General features: G+C 66.5%; 1 protein-coding gene across 2 annotated transcripts in view; it reads right to left on the bottom strand.

Moving 5' to 3' along the window:
- Positions 1–842: 842 nt before the first annotated feature.
- The window catches only part of STK32C (serine/threonine kinase 32C), a 64,757-nt gene continuing 49,197 nt past the window's right edge, over positions 843–16,402 (bottom strand). For both annotated transcript variants that reach the window (XM_072804815.1, XM_072804816.1), the window contains exons 3-12: positions 12,303–12,454; positions 9,521–9,694; positions 8,639–8,676; positions 8,449–8,538; positions 8,117–8,220; positions 7,480–7,596; positions 6,271–6,396; positions 6,055–6,186; positions 2,146–2,213; positions 843–1,435 (exon numbers count right to left, since the gene is read on the bottom strand). In XM_072804815.1, coding sequence (XP_072660916.1) covers positions 1,315–1,435; positions 2,146–2,213; positions 6,055–6,186; positions 6,271–6,396; positions 7,480–7,596; positions 8,117–8,220; positions 8,449–8,538; positions 8,639–8,676; positions 9,521–9,694; positions 12,303–12,454 — 1,122 coding nt within the window. In that variant the 3' untranslated portion in view covers positions 843–1,314. The remainder of the gene's footprint in view (positions 1,436–2,145; positions 2,214–6,054; positions 6,187–6,270; positions 6,397–7,479; positions 7,597–8,116; positions 8,221–8,448; positions 8,539–8,638; positions 8,677–9,520; positions 9,695–12,302; positions 12,455–16,402) is intronic.

Genomic DNA, 16,402 nt, shown 5'->3' with positions numbered 1-16,402 from the left:
GCGGTGGGAGGTGCCCAGAAGGGCGTGTGTCCCCAAGAGCAGGGCGTTGATGGTCACTGAAGGCGGGTGGACGGCTCGGGGACAGCCCCTGCACCTTGCACTGCCCGGGGCTCCAGCACCTGCACAGACGTCCGCCCCGAGTGGCGGGTCCTCTGCGGGGACTGAATCCGGCCCAGCCTGGAATCTGGGCCCCTGGAGAAGCTGCCTGGGTGCAGGGCGGCCCCTGGAGAAGGTCCAGCCCGGTGGGCCCCGTGTCCTTCTGGCCCAGATTCCTTTGGTCATCGTGGCCTCGCACCCAGGGTTCTGGGGCCCCGCCAGGGACAGCGTCAGGCCCCGGGGAGACAGGAGGTCACGAGCCAGGCCACCCCCACCCCCCTGCCACCAACGCAGGAAACAGGCGGGCCGTCCCCTGGGGTTTATGGCTTGAACTCAGAACCGTGAGAGCAGGACCCGAACGGAGATCGAGGCGGACGCTGAACCGATTGAGCCACCGAGGCGCCCGGGACGTACACGTTTTAACAAACCCAACACCTCCTCCCCTGTTCCCGTCTCTGACATCACGGGGGCCCCACCTAGAACGTCCTTGGTGGGTTGGACGCTGCCCGGCTCTGGGCCCTGCGTCCCCGCGTGACCTCGTGGGGCTGGGGTCCTCCTGGCCCACCCGCAGCCAGTGGGGTGGGGGGCTGCTCGTCCTCACACGGCCTGCACCTCGGGTCCGGGTCCGGCAGGCTCCACCCCCCCAGGGCGCCCCCACTGCAGCCGCGGGACAGAAGCCGTACACCCCCCGGCAGCATCTACACAGCCGCTGCGGGCACACGGCACACACGACACGGGACACCGGGCAGCTCTTATGTCGTGATGCTCAGAGGTGAGAAATCTACAGAAACACGGAAGTCGCCGGAACAGTGTGGATCTATAAAAACACTCCATTTCCCCCCAACGTACAAGCCCGAGTGGGCCGTGGGCAGCCAGCGCGCGACGTCGGGCCGCCGGCAGCGGGTCAGGGCCACCGGGAGCCACAGGCCTCCGGCCACAACCGCAGGAACCGAGCAGCCGGGGGAGGCGCCCCCAGCCCCTGGCCCACCGTCCTCGGCCGCACCGACCGCCCCCGGTGGCCGTCCGCCCCGAGGGCCAGCGGGCAGCTCGCAGTGGGCCCGTCCCCGCGAGGACAGCCAGGGAGCGGCGGGGCCACCAGCCGGGCCTGCGCCGGGAGGAGCCGGGCTGCCTGGCTGGGCACGTCCACGCTGGCCTCTGCCCGCCGCCCCCGCCCGTCCTACGTCCTCCGGGCGGACTGAGTCCCCAGCGCGACCGGAGTTAAGTCTCGGTGAGGCGGGAGGGGCAGATGGAGCCGCACACGGGCAGCGCGTCGTCGGCAGCGTCCGCGGCCTCGGGGGCGGGCAGGGGCTCGCTGGCCGGGTCCTGGCTCCTCTTCAGCCTGCGCGGGGAGACAGGGGGGCCTCCTGCAGCCGCAGCAGCAGCCGCAGGGCGTGCTGGGGGCCCCCACATGTCCGGGGGCAGGGCTGCCCCTCGTGCCCCTCCAGGCACCGCAGGGAGCAGAGTGACCGGGGTGACCACTCGGGCCAGAGCGGGGGCTGCTGAGGACGCCTTGCTCAAGCGCAAGTCCTTGACGGAGTCTGTCCTGCCCACGCCGCTGGCCTCCAGCGTGGAAGCCCGGGCCTTAAACCACTGCCCACTGCCCGCGGGCCGGGCTCAGAGCTGCCCCTCCAGGAAGCCCTCCGCCTCACCTGCTCTCCCCTCCTGGGCCCCCCACGCTGGGCCTGCCCCCCCGCAGCAGGTGTCTTAGCCACGTGGGGCCTTCCTGCCAACCAGCCGAGCCCACGGTCCCCGGCACTCAGTGAAGGTCTTCGGGGGCGTGAGGGTGGCCGCCCATGGGACTCTGCAGGGCCGCCCGCTGTCACCCTGGGGTGCGGGCAGTTGCTCAGTGCCTCCCCACGGAGCCCCCCACAGGCTGTACCGGGGCCGCCCACCCCCTGCCCGCAGGGCTGCTGCTCCGACGCCCCGGGGGGTGGGCATCCGCTTCCCGGGCCCCTGATGCCTCATGGCTGCGGGGGTCAGGACTAGCGCGGCCCAGAGAGCCCCCCCACCCCGCCGGGCCCTGCTGCCCACCCCCCAACACACACTCACTTTTCTCTGTTAAAAATCACAAAGTCTTGCTGGATCGCATCAAGGCAGTCCTGAAGGTAGTCATTCTCCTGTTAGTCAGAAAAACATACCAATGAGCTCAGTGGATGCTCTGGGGCCCCCTCGCATCCCTCAGGTGGGGGCCTGAGCCTCCTGCACCCCATCGCCTGCACCTGTGGTTTTATTTGGAGACCTGCCTTTGGGCTGGAGACACTGCCCAGGCAAACAGGGCCTGGGGTTTGCACCTCCTAGGTGGGGTGACCCTTAGCCAGGGACCAGGGGACGCCCGCATGGAAGCCCAGCCCCTGCTCAGGGTGGACGCTGACCCGGGGGCCATGTCTGCAGGACAAAACGTGGCCAGAGACCGCACATGGCTTGGCTCCCTCCACTCCGCGCTCCACGGCCGAGGCTGTGGGGGGCAGGGAGCTGGACCCCGGAGCCTAGGACGGCCTCCGGGGGGACACACGTGGGCACAGGAGCCCTGCCACGCGCTTGCCCCTTCCCGCCTGCAGGAGGGCCCTGCCCACGAAAGGAGAGCAGTGCGCGCTCGGGGCTGTTGCAGGTGGCACAGAGCGGCTCCCCGATGTCGGCCTGTACCCGCCCTCCGGCCTCCGATCGGTTCCGGTCACCAGCAGCACAGGGGCCCCGGCCATGCGCGACCTGCTGAGGTCACAAAGGCTCCACCTGCTGCAGGGGACAGGCGGGGAGGGGGGGAGAGGTGGGGCATGCGGCCCCACGTGACCGTGACCGGGAGCTCGTTCCCTGGCCAGGGAGGGGTCCACTGTGCGGCAGGGTGGCTCCCGGGGCCGTGGAAGACGTGGCCCAGCCAAGATTCCAGAGCAGCAGGGGACGAATGCCCTGGGGGTTCAGTCTCAAGACAAGCTGGCAGCTGGAACGAGGTCAAAGAACCTCAGGCCCCTCGGGTGACCGTGTTCTCCGGGAGGACCCAAGGGACACCCCTGTCTGCGAGGCGCTAGGGGACGAGCTGGCGGGGGCTGGTGGGCGGCACTGCCCGTTCTCTGCAGGAGGACCACACCGGGGCGTCCACGGCGACGACCACAGGCTGGAACGGCCCGAGCCTGGACCAGACCGGGCGGGAGGAACCACCGCCACGGGCAGCAGGGCTGCAGTGACAAGCAGGTCACCCCACGCCCCGGGGTCTAGTGGTGTCTGATGGGGCCACAGCGGTGCACGGCCCGGGCACGGGGCACACGCTGGTGAGGCCCAGGCACAGGGGCAGAGGCTGTCACCAGCCTCCCTGCTGGGAAGTCCCAGCCCTCCCCTGGCACACCTGGGGGATGGGGACGCCCGGCCTTAGGCCTGTGGATCCAGGGCCTGCACCCACGCCTGGCCACGCCTGCCCTACAGTGGGGGGACATCCGCAGCCCCACCCGGCGGCTCTTGCATCCCGCTGCCAGCGCTCGGCCTGGTCATGGCGCAGTCACGTGCAGCAGAGGCCCCGTGCCCTCCCCGGGCCCACGGGGACAGCTGTTACGGTGGAAAAGGCAGAGAAGCTCTGGGAACCGCAGCCCCTCCCAACAAAGCAGCCTGGATCCTAAATAAAACACAAACCTGCCCCGGGACTGGGACGGCGGTGACAAGTGCCACCATCCACACCGAGGGCGCAGGGACGCTGCTCCCCGTGACCTCACTCCGGCCCGGGGCTCGTGGCGGGCGGTGGGGACCCGGCACACGGAGCCCAGCGGCAGCTCCAGGCGCAGGCAGAGCCAGAGGCCTTCGGGGCACAGGCCGCGCGGAGCTCTGGTTCCACAGGGGCGGCCCCTCCGTGTCCCCGGGAGGACGAGGACCGGTCTGCGCTCACCCCGGGTGGACGGCGGCGTTGCCGTGGCCGTGGCCCCGGGCCGCGCTCACCCGCCCCTTCCCTGTCACGACGGAGCCAGAAAGCCTTGCTGGGCTGGACGTCCGGGTCGCGCGCCATGCTGGCGGCGTGATGCTAACGAGACGTGGCGGGCGGGACGTGGCACGTCCTCTGGATGTCCCGGGGACGCGCGTCCACGGTGGGGGACCCGGTGAACCGTGCCCGGCCCTGTGGGCTCCGCTTGCTCCCCGGGCCCCTCCCAGAAGCCCCTCACCCGGCGGGTCGGCGCCCGCGGAAGGCGTAAGGCGGGCTGGCGTGCGCGGCGCTGTCGTCTCCCGTGGCCGCCCAGAGGAGCCGCCGCCGCACAGACGGGCTTCTGGGCCACGCCCGTGTCTGAGCATCGCCGGCCTTCCCACGGGGAACACCGCACAGGCGCCCACGCTCCCGGCCGCGGGGTGCGCGTCTGTGTGTCCGGCCGGCCCCGGGGTGCGCCCTTCCGACGCCCGCACCGGCACCACCCAGCCCTTGGCCAACACACGCACAGAGACGGGGGCCCCGAAAACCCACGTGCCCCCTGGCCCTTAGCTGGTGGCTGCTGGGGGCAGGAGGTGGACCCGGCTTCCTGGAGGCGGGGCCGACACGCCAGGGTCCCCGCGGGGTGGGGCTGAGGCCACCGCCCACGGGACTCCTCCTGACGCCCCCCCCACGTATTCCCTGAATAATCCCTTCGGATGAATCCTCGCCTCCAGGCAGACGACTGCAGGGCTTCATCGGCAAGGCCGGCCCTTGGGGCATCAGACCCCGGGGGGGCCCCCAGGGCGACGGCAACCGAGCCAGGCTCCGCCCCAGCACTGCCAGGAACACACCCGCTGAGCGGCCCACGCCCGCTTCCCAGACTTGGGGCTCCCCCAAGGGCCAGGGCCCAGGGCCGCCAAGCAGCCTGAAGGGCACCGGGGTGCAGGGCTCTCGGGGCCTGATCACGGCACTTGGCACACGGCGCCGGGCGTCGGGACCGGGCCGCGCTAGCCCGAGGACAGACAGACGAGGACACGAATAAGCCCTTAGTCTCGGCCAATTAAGTGTTGAAGACGACGCCAAGCCTCCGCCGCGAGAAGAGCCGTCTTCCCGACACACAGCGCGCGAGCGCGTCCGGGGCTGCGCAGGGCCTGACCCGAGCTCACGCTGCCGCGATGGTCAACCCAGGGAGACGGCGACACTTGGAAGAGACACGGAAGTAAACCTCGGAGGCCCTGGGTCGGGCGCTGGCCTCCCGGGAAGACGCGGGAAGCCCGAGCGCGAGGACCGGAGCGGACACGGGCTGCGCGTCATCGGGGCCCACGCGTCCCGGAGGAGGAGAGCGGGCCCACGGCGACCCTCCCCGACGGGTGCTTGTCTCGGGAACGCACGCAGTCTCAGCACCGCGGAGACCAGAGCAGGGGCGGGCGTGGCGCTCACCCCACCGCCCAGCGCCCAGGCCCCAAACTGGAAGTGGGGGGGCCGCACCTGCAGCTCCACCCATGCTGCGCCCCAGAATCCAGGCCCGCCGCGGGGAGGCCCCAAACCTGCACCCGCAGCACGGTGGGGGGGGTGCCCAGCTCCCGCCTGACGCCGGTACCGGGGAGCAGACACCCGGGCTCAGACGGGCCTGGGGGGCACCCATCGCTCTCAGTGCCACGGCTGTGACCCCCACACCTGCACCCCCAGGCGCTTCTGCGACAGGTGTACCTGGGGACAGGTGCAGGGTTGATCTCATGCTCATGAGACCTCCCCAGGGGCGCCCCCATCCACCCGGGAGACACTGCGAGACCTGGAGAGGGGTCGCAGACACCATGACACCGTGTCCCCCCAGCTGGCATCCTAACTCCCAGGCCTGGGACACAGAGTCGGGCTAACAGAGGGTCCCCCCTGGGTCCCCACAAAGGGCGACCCTGCAAGAGGAGGCACACAGGAGTGTGCACGTGACCCCACACGTGACCCCGTGAGGCATCCCCAGGCCCGGGGGCAGCAGAGGCACTTCCTCCCCCTTGGGAGAAGGGAGCGCGGGGCCCAACGGGGGGTCGGGGGAGGAGACGCCGCGCGGGCCGCCCACTCACGGACTGAGAGCTGTCCCTGCTGCTGTCCCGGGACCTGTTCTTGGCCAGCCGCTTCTTCTTCTTGTGCAGGGGCCTGGACTCCAGGATCATCTCCTCCAGCTCGAAGGTGGGGTCGCAGTGAAGGCGGCCTTTCTGGAGGGGGGACAGGGAGCTGAGCCCCGCCCGCGGGTCGCCCCATGGCCCCCGCAGCCGCCGCCCGCCGCCTGCCAGGCTTACGTTGGGCACGAAGCCTGGCGTCACCTTTTTCTCGCTCAGATCCTGCCACAGCACGCCGGCCAGTGACGGGGCCGCCTGCATGTCCTGCAGGCTGGACACCCGGTGCTTGGGATCCACTGTGAGGAGCTGAAACGAGGCCCCCGTCAGACGGCGTGACCCTGCTGCACAGGGTTGGCCACCTGCCCCCGCCAGGGACCCCAGCGAGGTCCCGCTAGGAGGACCTCAAGGGCCAGGCAAGGAAAGGGGGCGCCGACCTCAGTCGTGCCATAATGAGGCCAAGGGGGCGGCCTGGTCTAACGGGTCTGACCGGGCCCAGGGCTTACCCCCTGGGCTCAGCCTCCGGGGACCCCCAGGGCCCCGTGTGACCGGGTCACGGAGGCTGGGTGTCCCCCCCGCCCGCGTGCCGTCCCTCCTCTTAGCCAGAAGGCAGCAGACCCTTTCCGAGGCTTGCCCAGGGCCTGAGTCCTGGCATGTGGACGGTCCCCACTCCCCGTCCGGGCGTCCGGAGGCCACGGCCCCACTGGGGGAGAGCTCCGTCATGGACGCTGGGCCCGGGGCCTCCCAGGGACTGGGACGGGCCGTTAGCTGCTTGGCTATCGCTCCAGAGACGAAGGCCTCCAGCAGGGGTGAGGGCATGCGGGGGAGGGCCCTGTGGGCCGGGAGCCGGGAGCCAGCCCGGCCTAGAGCGTTCAGCAGGCTCCTGACCCCGGAGGCCCCGGCGCACCAAGTGGGGGTCTCTGAGTGGGGAGCCGTGGGGCCAGCCCGGCCGGGCCCCGATGGAGGCACGCTGGTAGCAAGAGCTGGCCCCGGCCCCATCCCCGCCAGGCTGCGCCCCCCACCGGGCCGCGGCAGCCACGTGCTTGGGCAGTGGGAGGCGGGGGCGGGGGCTGAGGTCTTCTCCGAGCCCCCCCGGGCCTGGTGGCCGCCCGACCCAGACAGAAGGACGGGGTAGAGGAGGCCGGAGCGAGCGGAGGCCGGCTGCCAGCCCACAGCGCCCGCCCCCGCCCCGGGGCGCCCAGGTTTGGGCATCTGTGGCGTGGGGGCGTGACCGTGGGGATTCGGTTAACCCAGGGCCACGTGGCTTCAGCTCACAGCCAGAGCTCAAGCCAGAGAGGCCACGGCCAGACGGGCTGTGAGCCCCGTCGGGGGGACACGGACACAGAGCGCAGGGCCCAGAGGCCTTCCTCGCACGGGGGGGCGGGGGCTCACCTTCCGCAGCAGGGCCACCATCTCCTTGGACCAGGTGGGGACGTACTGGACGCTCACCGTGCTGAACAGCTGCACCAGGGACTCCACGGCGTTGCTGGAGTGGATGTCGTAGGGCCTCTGGGGCGGGGGAGGCAGCGCTGCACCGGGTGCCTCAGCCCCACACCCGGAGGCACCCCTCCCCATGCACAGCTCCCCGGAAGAGCCCGGGTCTGGGCCCTGCCTGCTGGAGGCCGGGAACTGGCCAGAAGACGCGGCCTGTGTGGCCGGGAAGGAAGCACCTTCCCCCAGAGGAGGGGCTGAGGGTGCCCCCCAGGAGGGATGTGGAGGGCGGGCCGGGCTGTGGCCGCTGGGGTGGGAATGCGGGGCCCCCCGCGGGGACCCCACAGGAAGGTCACTTCTCTGCTCTCTGCTCCGGAGGCCCCGGAGGCCCTGGAGCCCTCGGCGGCTTCCCTCCCGACCTGCTCAGCCCGCTCCCCCCGCCCCGCAGACGCCCCGAAGTGCACATCCAGGAGTGCGGGGCTGTCCCCGAGCACCCGGTGGGTGGGGCGGCCTCCTCCTTCCCGGCCCACCCCGCGGGCGCCCTGGGGACACAGCCGGCTCAGGTGCGGGCCAGCCCCCGGCCCCGGGGGCTCCGTACCCATCCTCGCAGCAGCTCGTAGGCCAGCACCCCCACCGACCACCAGTCCACCTCAAAGGAATAGCCGCTGCCACCGCTGACGAAGGACTGGAAGATCTCGGGCGCTGCGCAGGGAGGGACGGGCAGCTGAGAACCGCGGGCGCACGGGCCCCGGCAACGCCCCCCTGCGGACCCCTGGGGCCCCTCCTCCCCCGTGACCCCCCCGACCCCCGGGGGTCCCCCTCCCCTGGTGTGGGCAGTGGGGTCACACCGGCTTTCTCAGCAGCCCGCCCCGCCCCACACCGCCTGGGCCCCCAGGCCTGACCCCGCAGCAGGCGGCGGCCGCGGCTCACCCATGTACGGCTTGGTCCCCGCCAGCGCGGTGGCTCTCTCCCCGTCCTTTATGATGGTGGCGATGTTGAAGTCGGTCAGGTGCGCGTGTCCTACGAGAAGAGAAGACACTGCACGTGTCCCGAGGACCGGAGACGACGCGTGCCGTGGGCGGGGCGCACCCACGTCCAGCCTCCCGCGGCCTCGGCTCACCTTGCTCATCCAGCAGGATGTTGTCAGGCTTGACGTCCCTGTTGAGGAAGCAGGAAGCGGGGACATGGTCCGGGAGGCCCGGTCATCCCTCGTGGTCCCTGGCAGGGCGGGGGTCCCCCGAGGGCCCCTCCCCACTCAAGGCGGAGGCCCCAGAGACCCGCGTGGGCTTGAGAAGGTGCCACCCGGCAACATTCTGACGGAGCCAGGTGAAGGCAGCTACTCTGCTCCGGGGGTCGCGGCCGCCTCTCGCCCCCCACCTGCTGAGGCCAGACGGGAGAACGTGCTGGACACGCGGTGCCCGAGCCCCCTCGCTGGGACCTGCAGGCTGGCCCCTCCCCCAGAGCCCTGGGGCTGCGCAGGACTGACGATTTGGGTCCCTGCCGTCCGCCACCTGGCCTTGGGCCTACCTGGCCTCACCCGGAGGCGCTCAGTGACTGTTTAGTGCCTGAGCCGAGGCCACGTAACACAAACACACAGAGCCCATCTATTTGACTTGATAATACACCTGTTTACCTGTTGTTCTGCGGATACAACTTTATCCTAATCTCATCTGCTCTTGGCTAATGTTAAGTTTACTTCAGTTCCCCTGGAGCGCGGCAGATGAGCAGATGGACTCTGCCGGGGGCGGCAGGGATCAGAGGCTGGACAGACCAGGGACCCCATCCTGGCCCACCTGGGGCTGCTCACACGGGATCCACCCCCCCGTGGACATCGGGTGCTCAGCTGTGGGGCACTGACTGGCCCAGGTGCCACACCTGGGGGCAGGTGTGTAGGCAAGGGGGGGCCAGAGCACGCAGGAGGCTGTCCGGGTTCTGCAGGAGTGTGGCCGCCTTGCAAGTGGACTGGCCCAGGCAGGCGCCCCACCGGCAGGTGTGCACACACCTGTGGATGATGTGCTGACTGCGCAGGTAGTCGAGGGCCAGCGCCATCTCGCAGATGTACAGCCTCACCGTGTCCTCGGAGAACTGGACGTTCTGCTGCAGGTGGTAGCGCAGGTCTCCGCCCAGAAGCAGGTCCACCACCATGAACATGTCCTCCTCATCCTGGAAGGAGTACCTATGGGTGCCAGGGGAGAACATGGCACATGCGTGCTAGGGAGCCGGGGTCACAGCTCCTGTCACACCCGATGACCCCCCCCACCCACCCATCTAAGAGCCTGGGCACCCTCCTCGCCTCCCACGGTCACTCCCCGGGAGCAGGGCCCTGCCCAAGGCACTGACTCTCCCGCTGCTCAGGAGCTGCTCTGAGCCAGGACCCTCAGGAAAGACAGAGCAGCCTGTCCCGATGGGAGGCAGCCCAGCGAGGGGCCGAGATGCAGGAGCGGCCAGTGGGGAGAGGACACAGCATGGCCTTTGGCCATTTCCCTGCTGCTCCTCTTCTCTAGAAAGGGATAAAAACATCTGCCGTGGAGGGGTGTTAAGGAATGGAGGCCACAAGGCAAAATGTTCGGGCAGTGCTGGGCAAGGGGCCGGCTTCCAGCAACAGTGGTGACGGGGATGGTGGTGATGGTGGTGATGGTGGTGGTGATGACGATGATAAAGAAAATGACAGTGATGATGATGAGGACGACGGCAGTAATGAAACAACAGTTTAAAGACCTCCTTCTGGGGATCCCGGGGTGGCGCAGCGGTTGGCGCCTGCCTTCAGCCCAGGGTGTGATCCTGGAGACCCGGGATCGAATCTCACGTCAGGCTCCCTGCATGGAGCCTGCTGCTCCCTCTGCCTGTGTCTCTGCCTCTCTCTCTCTCTCTGTCTTTCATGAATGAATAAATTTTTTAAAATCTTTAAATAAAATAAAAATTAAAAAAAGACCTCCTTCCACTTAGTAACCTCTTGTGTGAGCTCTCAGAGGTAATGCTCATTGTTAAGCAACTGACTCTTTTAGGAATAACGTTACAAAGGATTTACTCTTTCATGTGGTGTTCCCCTTCCTGCCCACCAGAAGCCTCCCTGCCCCTCATCTCAGGAGCCGGTGGCCGGGGGAGTGGAATATGGGACCCGAGAGCAAAGAGACTTGGCCCGCCAGGCCCGAGGACCCGGAGGAGTGCTGGGGAGCAGTGGACGAGAGCAGGTGGCCTCCCACACTGGGAGGTGAGGCTGCAGCAGCCCGGACTGCCCGGCTCCCGGGCCGGTGGGGGCAGGTCAGCCCGGGGGGGGGGTACTGGCTGCAGGATGACAGGGAGACGTTAACTCTAACGATGCCTCACATCCGGAGTCACCTCTGTGGAGCGCTTTGCGGGTATAGATGCATCTGTAGTTTGCACTGGGGGCCACTCTCACCCCTGTGTAGCAGGGTGGAGGAGTCCACCGGGGGGGGGCTGGGGGCCACCAGGCAGAGGGACTGGGGGGACCTGAGGCCCCCAAGTTGGGAAATCCTGGGCCTTCCTTCTTGGCCAGCCCGTGCCAGTGCCATGGCTGAGGGTCAACCACAGAAGGCGCCTGCTCCCGTGAGGCTGCAAGCAGGCCCCGCTTCGGTGAGGCCGTTTCTCCCCCACCCACTGAACTACCACCCCGGGGGGCAGTCACCGCTGTTGAGGACGAGGGCTCTGACCCACCCTGGCCGTCGGGCGGAGGGGGCAGGTGTAAGGGGTGCTTGGCTGCCCCCAGTGTTAGAACCACAGTCCCAGGATGCTGAGCACACCCCATGGAGCTCAGGGACGGGGTGTGGCCCTGCCAGTCTGCTTGCGTGGGGCCTGGACAACCGGAGGGCCCTGGGGCCAGTGAGGGAGGCCAGGAGCCGCGTGCAGGGGTGAGGAGGAGGAGGAGGAGGCCTGGGCAGCCCCGGGCTCCACTGCCCTGCAGGCCTGGCTCAGCGCCTCGCTCCCTTCCCTCTACTCCCCGGGCAGGGCCCGCCCCCCAGCTCCTTCCTCCTGCACAACCAGGCAGGACCACGTCCGTCCCCCCCCTTCCCCCCCCCCCCCGCCCGCGCAGAGCTGAGCTGCCGCCGTGAAGTGCCTCCCGCACCTGCGGCAGCTCCAGGTAAATGACCCAAGGGGGACCTTCAGCCCCGAGTGTGTCCCCTGGAGGAGCTGGCACCAGGTCACTCTCCACAATGCCCCATCCCACGCGTCTGTCCCCACGTGCTGGTTGGGCCGCCTCTTCCTCCGTGTTCAGCTAATGGACCCTCGGCTCATCCCGGGGATGTGTAAGTCTTCCTGAGGCGGCGCCACCAGGACCAGACACGTCTGTCACACGCCTCCCCAGCTGCCTGCACCACTGTGCCCACCTCGGGCCCCTGGGAACGCCCCCCAGTCTGGGAGCCCATCAGGGAGCCCAGAGCCCAGGCGGGACGCTGTCAGGGAGGATTCAGGGAGGACCCTGCGTAGCAGGACCCCAGGGAGGAAGGAGGACGGTGATCTCGCTGCAGCTTATGGGGTCCTTCCTCTCCAGGGGTGGTCGTGGGGCCCACTGCATGGAGGAGCTCAGGCCCCAAAACCCTCCCCAAGGGCTTCAGTGCCAGAGACTCCAAGGGCCACAGGCCTCCTTTGTGGGGACGCCCGGCCTCCCTGTGCGTGGGCAGAGGGCGCCCCGCACACCCGGCAGCTCTGGCCCCGGAAACCGACGTGAGTGGCTGGGGAGGCGGGGACAGGTTGTGGGCGTCCCGGAGGCAAGGGAGGAGGGAGCGCGAAGGGGGCCTGGGCAGGAAGGGCGGCGGGTCACCCACCATAGGTTCACCAGGAAGACATGCTCGATCTCCTGCAGGATCTCCAGCTCCCGGAACACGTTGCGCACCTCGTCCCGCTCAATGCACTGCTGTTTGTTCATGTACTTCATGGCGTACATCTTCTCCGTGTCCCTCTTCTGCACGATGCACACCTGGAGGGCACAGGGAACTCAGCGTAGGTGCCAGCACGCCGGCCCCCCACCCTGGCCGCGCAGACGTGACTCGGAAAGGACTGCAAGGCCTGGTGCAAGGCGCCTTCGTAAGCAGGCAGGACCCAGCCGAGAGCATGGCGCAGGGGCCCAGGCCCCTCAGCCACGATGACCTGGCACCCCTTCCCGGGGCTCGGAGCAGCAGCTGACTGGGAGGGCTGCTGGGGGGCAGAGGAAGACCCCTCAGCCAGAGCCCTGCACCCGGGAAGGCCCCGTGTGTGAGAGCTGCTGTCCTCAACAACCCCGGGCCACCGTCCCCTTCGCAACGGGGCCCCTCCGGTGATAACAGGGTCCCTGCTCGGCGCTTCCATGCCAATCCCCTGGGCACCACCCTGCAACGTCCATTAGCGATGCCGGTGGTGCTCACGCTAGTTTTTCAAAATAGTTGGCTAAAAGACTCAAAATTCATACTTGGAATTCTGCAAGAAAATATGATATTCAATAAAAATCTCACCAATATGCATAGAAGTCTGGTTTGGCTAAAAGAGCTCAGAGGGGGCCGCCTGGAGGGCTCAGCTGGCTAAGCGTCTGCGTCAGGCTGGAGGGACACACACGCACAGAAGCAGCGCAGACCCGGCTGGGGCAGGCCCCAGGGGCCGACGGGCATCGCTCGCGACCAAGGACACAGGTCTCCGAAAGGAAGTGGGGTGGGGGTGAAGGTGGAAGATTCTGGAACACGAGGTGCGCGGGAGACAGTCCCGGGGGCCTGGGCTCGACCAGAGTCTCAATGAGCATCGGAGTCTGGGCCAAACCCGCGGATGCAGCTCTGCTGGGTGAAGCCCACGTCCCCGCACCCGCGGACGCGTCCGAAGAAATGAAGGTGATTTCCCAGAAGACGTTCATCGCAGCCGAGCAAACGGCTCTTAACAGGTTCCAAGCAACCGTGACATCCCACAGAGGCTTCCAACGCGGGAGGCAGGGAAACCCCATGACGCCGATGCGGGGTGCGGTCTGTGCGCAGAACCTGCGGGGAGCGACCGTCCTCGCGGCCCCGCGCACCTGAAGCGGCTCCGAAGGGCTCGCGGTCGCTGGGGGCTGGGAGGCGGGGGCGCCGGTCCCTCCTGCCCGTCTGCGGGGAGCTCAGCGCAGGGTCGGGGGCCTGGGGGGGACACGGAGTCCAGCCAAGCGGGCTCTGCCCTCAGGCTCATAAAATGGGTGAATGATGTCAAGTCCGTCAAGACAGGTGCACCTTTAGATTCAGACTTTCCACCTAGAAGGACTGTCGAGGGAGCTCTCATCCTAAACAACGTCCCGGGGGAGCCCCTGCGAGGGGTGAACCCACCAGGGGCCATGGAGCATGTCTCTGCTCCTAGAGCCGCCTCAGTAAGACGGAGACGAGGGTGAGGCTCAGGCCCGCGGTAAACCTGCCCTGACCTGTGCCCCGACCTGGACCCGTGCCCCGACTCCATGCCCCCCACCCTGTGCCCCCAACCCTGTGCCCCCACCCTGTGCTCCCTGATCCTGTGCCCCCAACTCTGTGTCCCCGACCCTGTGCGACCCCAACCCTGTGTCCCCGACCCCGCGCCCCCCCACAAAGTGCACCTGACCCCGTGCCCCCGACCCTGGTGCTGGAGGTGGTGCAGGCTGGGTGCACGGCCCGGCTCCCTGTGACCAGGCCCCCTCACGCCCCCCCTCATTTGGGCCCCCACCACGAAAAGGTGGTTAAGGAGAAAAAGGGAAAAGAAGAACTTAAAAATGATCCCAAATCCCTGAAAATAGGAAAATACGTCCCAAACTCCTTGAAGAAAATGCAGGTTCCTTCTGAGGGCGCGCTCACTGCCACGCAAACCTCGGGGGAGACTGGACTCCTGAAGGAGCGATGGGAACCCGGACAAGGGACACCCTGAGGAGCGCTTCCCACAGGGACCCATAGACGGTGCTGGGGGGACACGGGACAGGGGACCTCACGTCCCAGGGACGCACTCTGCTCCCGCTGCCCTCCCCCCGCCCCCGCCTCCAAGGGGCTGCCTGCGCTCAGCGCTGCTCCGTGGGCCCGGGAAACGGGTGTTGCATAAGGTATTTGTGAATCTCCCAGAAACACGGACCTGAATTGTGCGTGTCCCAAGTCCTCTGACGGAGGATCGTCCTCGGGAGACACGAGCTGGTCTAAGTTCGCTGCTTAGTTAGAACGGGGAGTCCTCAGAGTCGTCCACACGGACCGTAATGCCCACAGACAGCTTTCTCCCCAGGTTTACTAGTCAAATAAGCTCATTTTATCTCCATGCTCCCAAATGCACCAAAAAAAAAAAAAAAATGACTTAAGATGACGGGTAGCTGTTTAATGTCTCATGAAATTTTTGGAAGTGATCCAAGCATAATTGTTTAAAAAAAAACACACCCAAATTCAATAGATAAAAGTAGGAAGAGACTTGGGTCTGTTACGAGACCTGCATTTGCCACATTAAGAAAAACTGTGCTATGAAAAAAAGCCAGATCTCTAAAAATTCTGAAATGGCATATTCATGAAAAAAGGTCATAAAAGGTTTTTTTTTTTTTAATACCTTTTGAGTAATCTACCTAGAGAACAAAGATTCTGTGACTTAGCAAAATAATTTCCCGTGTTTCACATTGTCTTGATCAGGTCTTAGATTACTTTAAAAACAGAGCTTTTTCAGTATTCAAAGAACAAAGTATTTTTTTCCCCCTCAAGTACATTGCTTCCTAAATCTTTGTTCCTTTGGTTAAATATATTGTATAAAAGCGTTGTGATCTGCAATCTTATTTAATCGAGTGTTTTATTTATTTATTATTATTATTTTTTAATCGAGTGTTTTAAACCTTCTGACATGTTTTACAAACTTCCCCAAGTCAAATTTAATATAGTCTTTTTGACCTCAAACGAACTCTGGGGTTTTCAGAGGGTCCTGGGGTGGGGGTGGGGGGTAAGATTTGTCATTTCTCATTATAAAAATACAGAAGTTAAACTAATCAGGCTTCTCTGACACATGACGTTTCAGGGGAAACGGTGAAGTTACAAGTTGGCTAAATCTTCTTTACGCTGCACCGGCACGGCCCGCACACAGGCTACTGACACGCGTGTTTCGGAAATCGTGTAAAATGGCCAGAAGCGTCAACATCCTTAGTGTCCGCAGAATCAGCGGTCATGCTGACGATGGTCATAAAATGCCACGTGCCACAGAAATAACCAAATTTCCTTGTCAGCTGCGTCATTTTTGCAATAAACTCTCACCGGCTCTAGCTGTTTCGGTCTTCGCCCCTCGGAGCCGGCGACTGTCGCCCTCCCACACTTCGCTGAAATGTCTTCGGAGCCAGGGGACAAGTGAGCTCATCCTCGGCCGCCCACGGGCAGGGGAGCGCTTCCACGGGGACCTGGAGAGGTGTCTGGGTCGCTGAAATCGCATCGCGGAGCCAGACCAGACCTTCCAACACTGAGGGAGAAGCCGACGGCTTCGATCGCGTGGCACTGGGTGACCTCGTGGGTAAGACCCTCTCCTGCCGCCTTGGGCTGGGAGCACTGCTGGCTCTTCGCCGCTTGGGTTTCCGGACGTAAGACACCCCGTGTGCCTCGGACGGCCGCTGAGCAGGGAGCCCGCGGCCCAAGGATGTGCCAGCCGGGTGCCCGGGCTCGGGGCTCCGGGCCCTGCAGACAAGGGAAGGCCCCTTCCCGGCGGGCCCGGAATCACAGGAGACCGTGCGCCCCTGGCAAGACAGGGGTCCACCCCGACATGAAGGTCCTGATGCCCAGCCCAAGACGAGTTCCCGACCCGGCGTCTGGGCCTCAAGGGGCCGCATCTGATCTGAGATCCCGAGTGAGGGCTCCAGCGAAGCAGGCTGCGCCCAGCCCCGGCCTGCCCGCCCCAGCCCCCGCCTGCCTCGGCCGCCCGCCGCCCGCCGCCCCTCCTCGGAGAGCCCAGCCTCCCGCTCCCCTCG

The sequence above is a fragment of the Canis lupus genome, chromosome 29, assembly GCF_048164855.1.
Source record: "Canis lupus baileyi chromosome 29, mCanLup2.hap1, whole genome shotgun sequence".
Taxonomy (NCBI): domain Eukaryota; kingdom Metazoa; phylum Chordata; class Mammalia; order Carnivora; family Canidae; genus Canis; species Canis lupus.
This window is presented reverse-complemented; position numbering and strand designations above follow the sequence as displayed.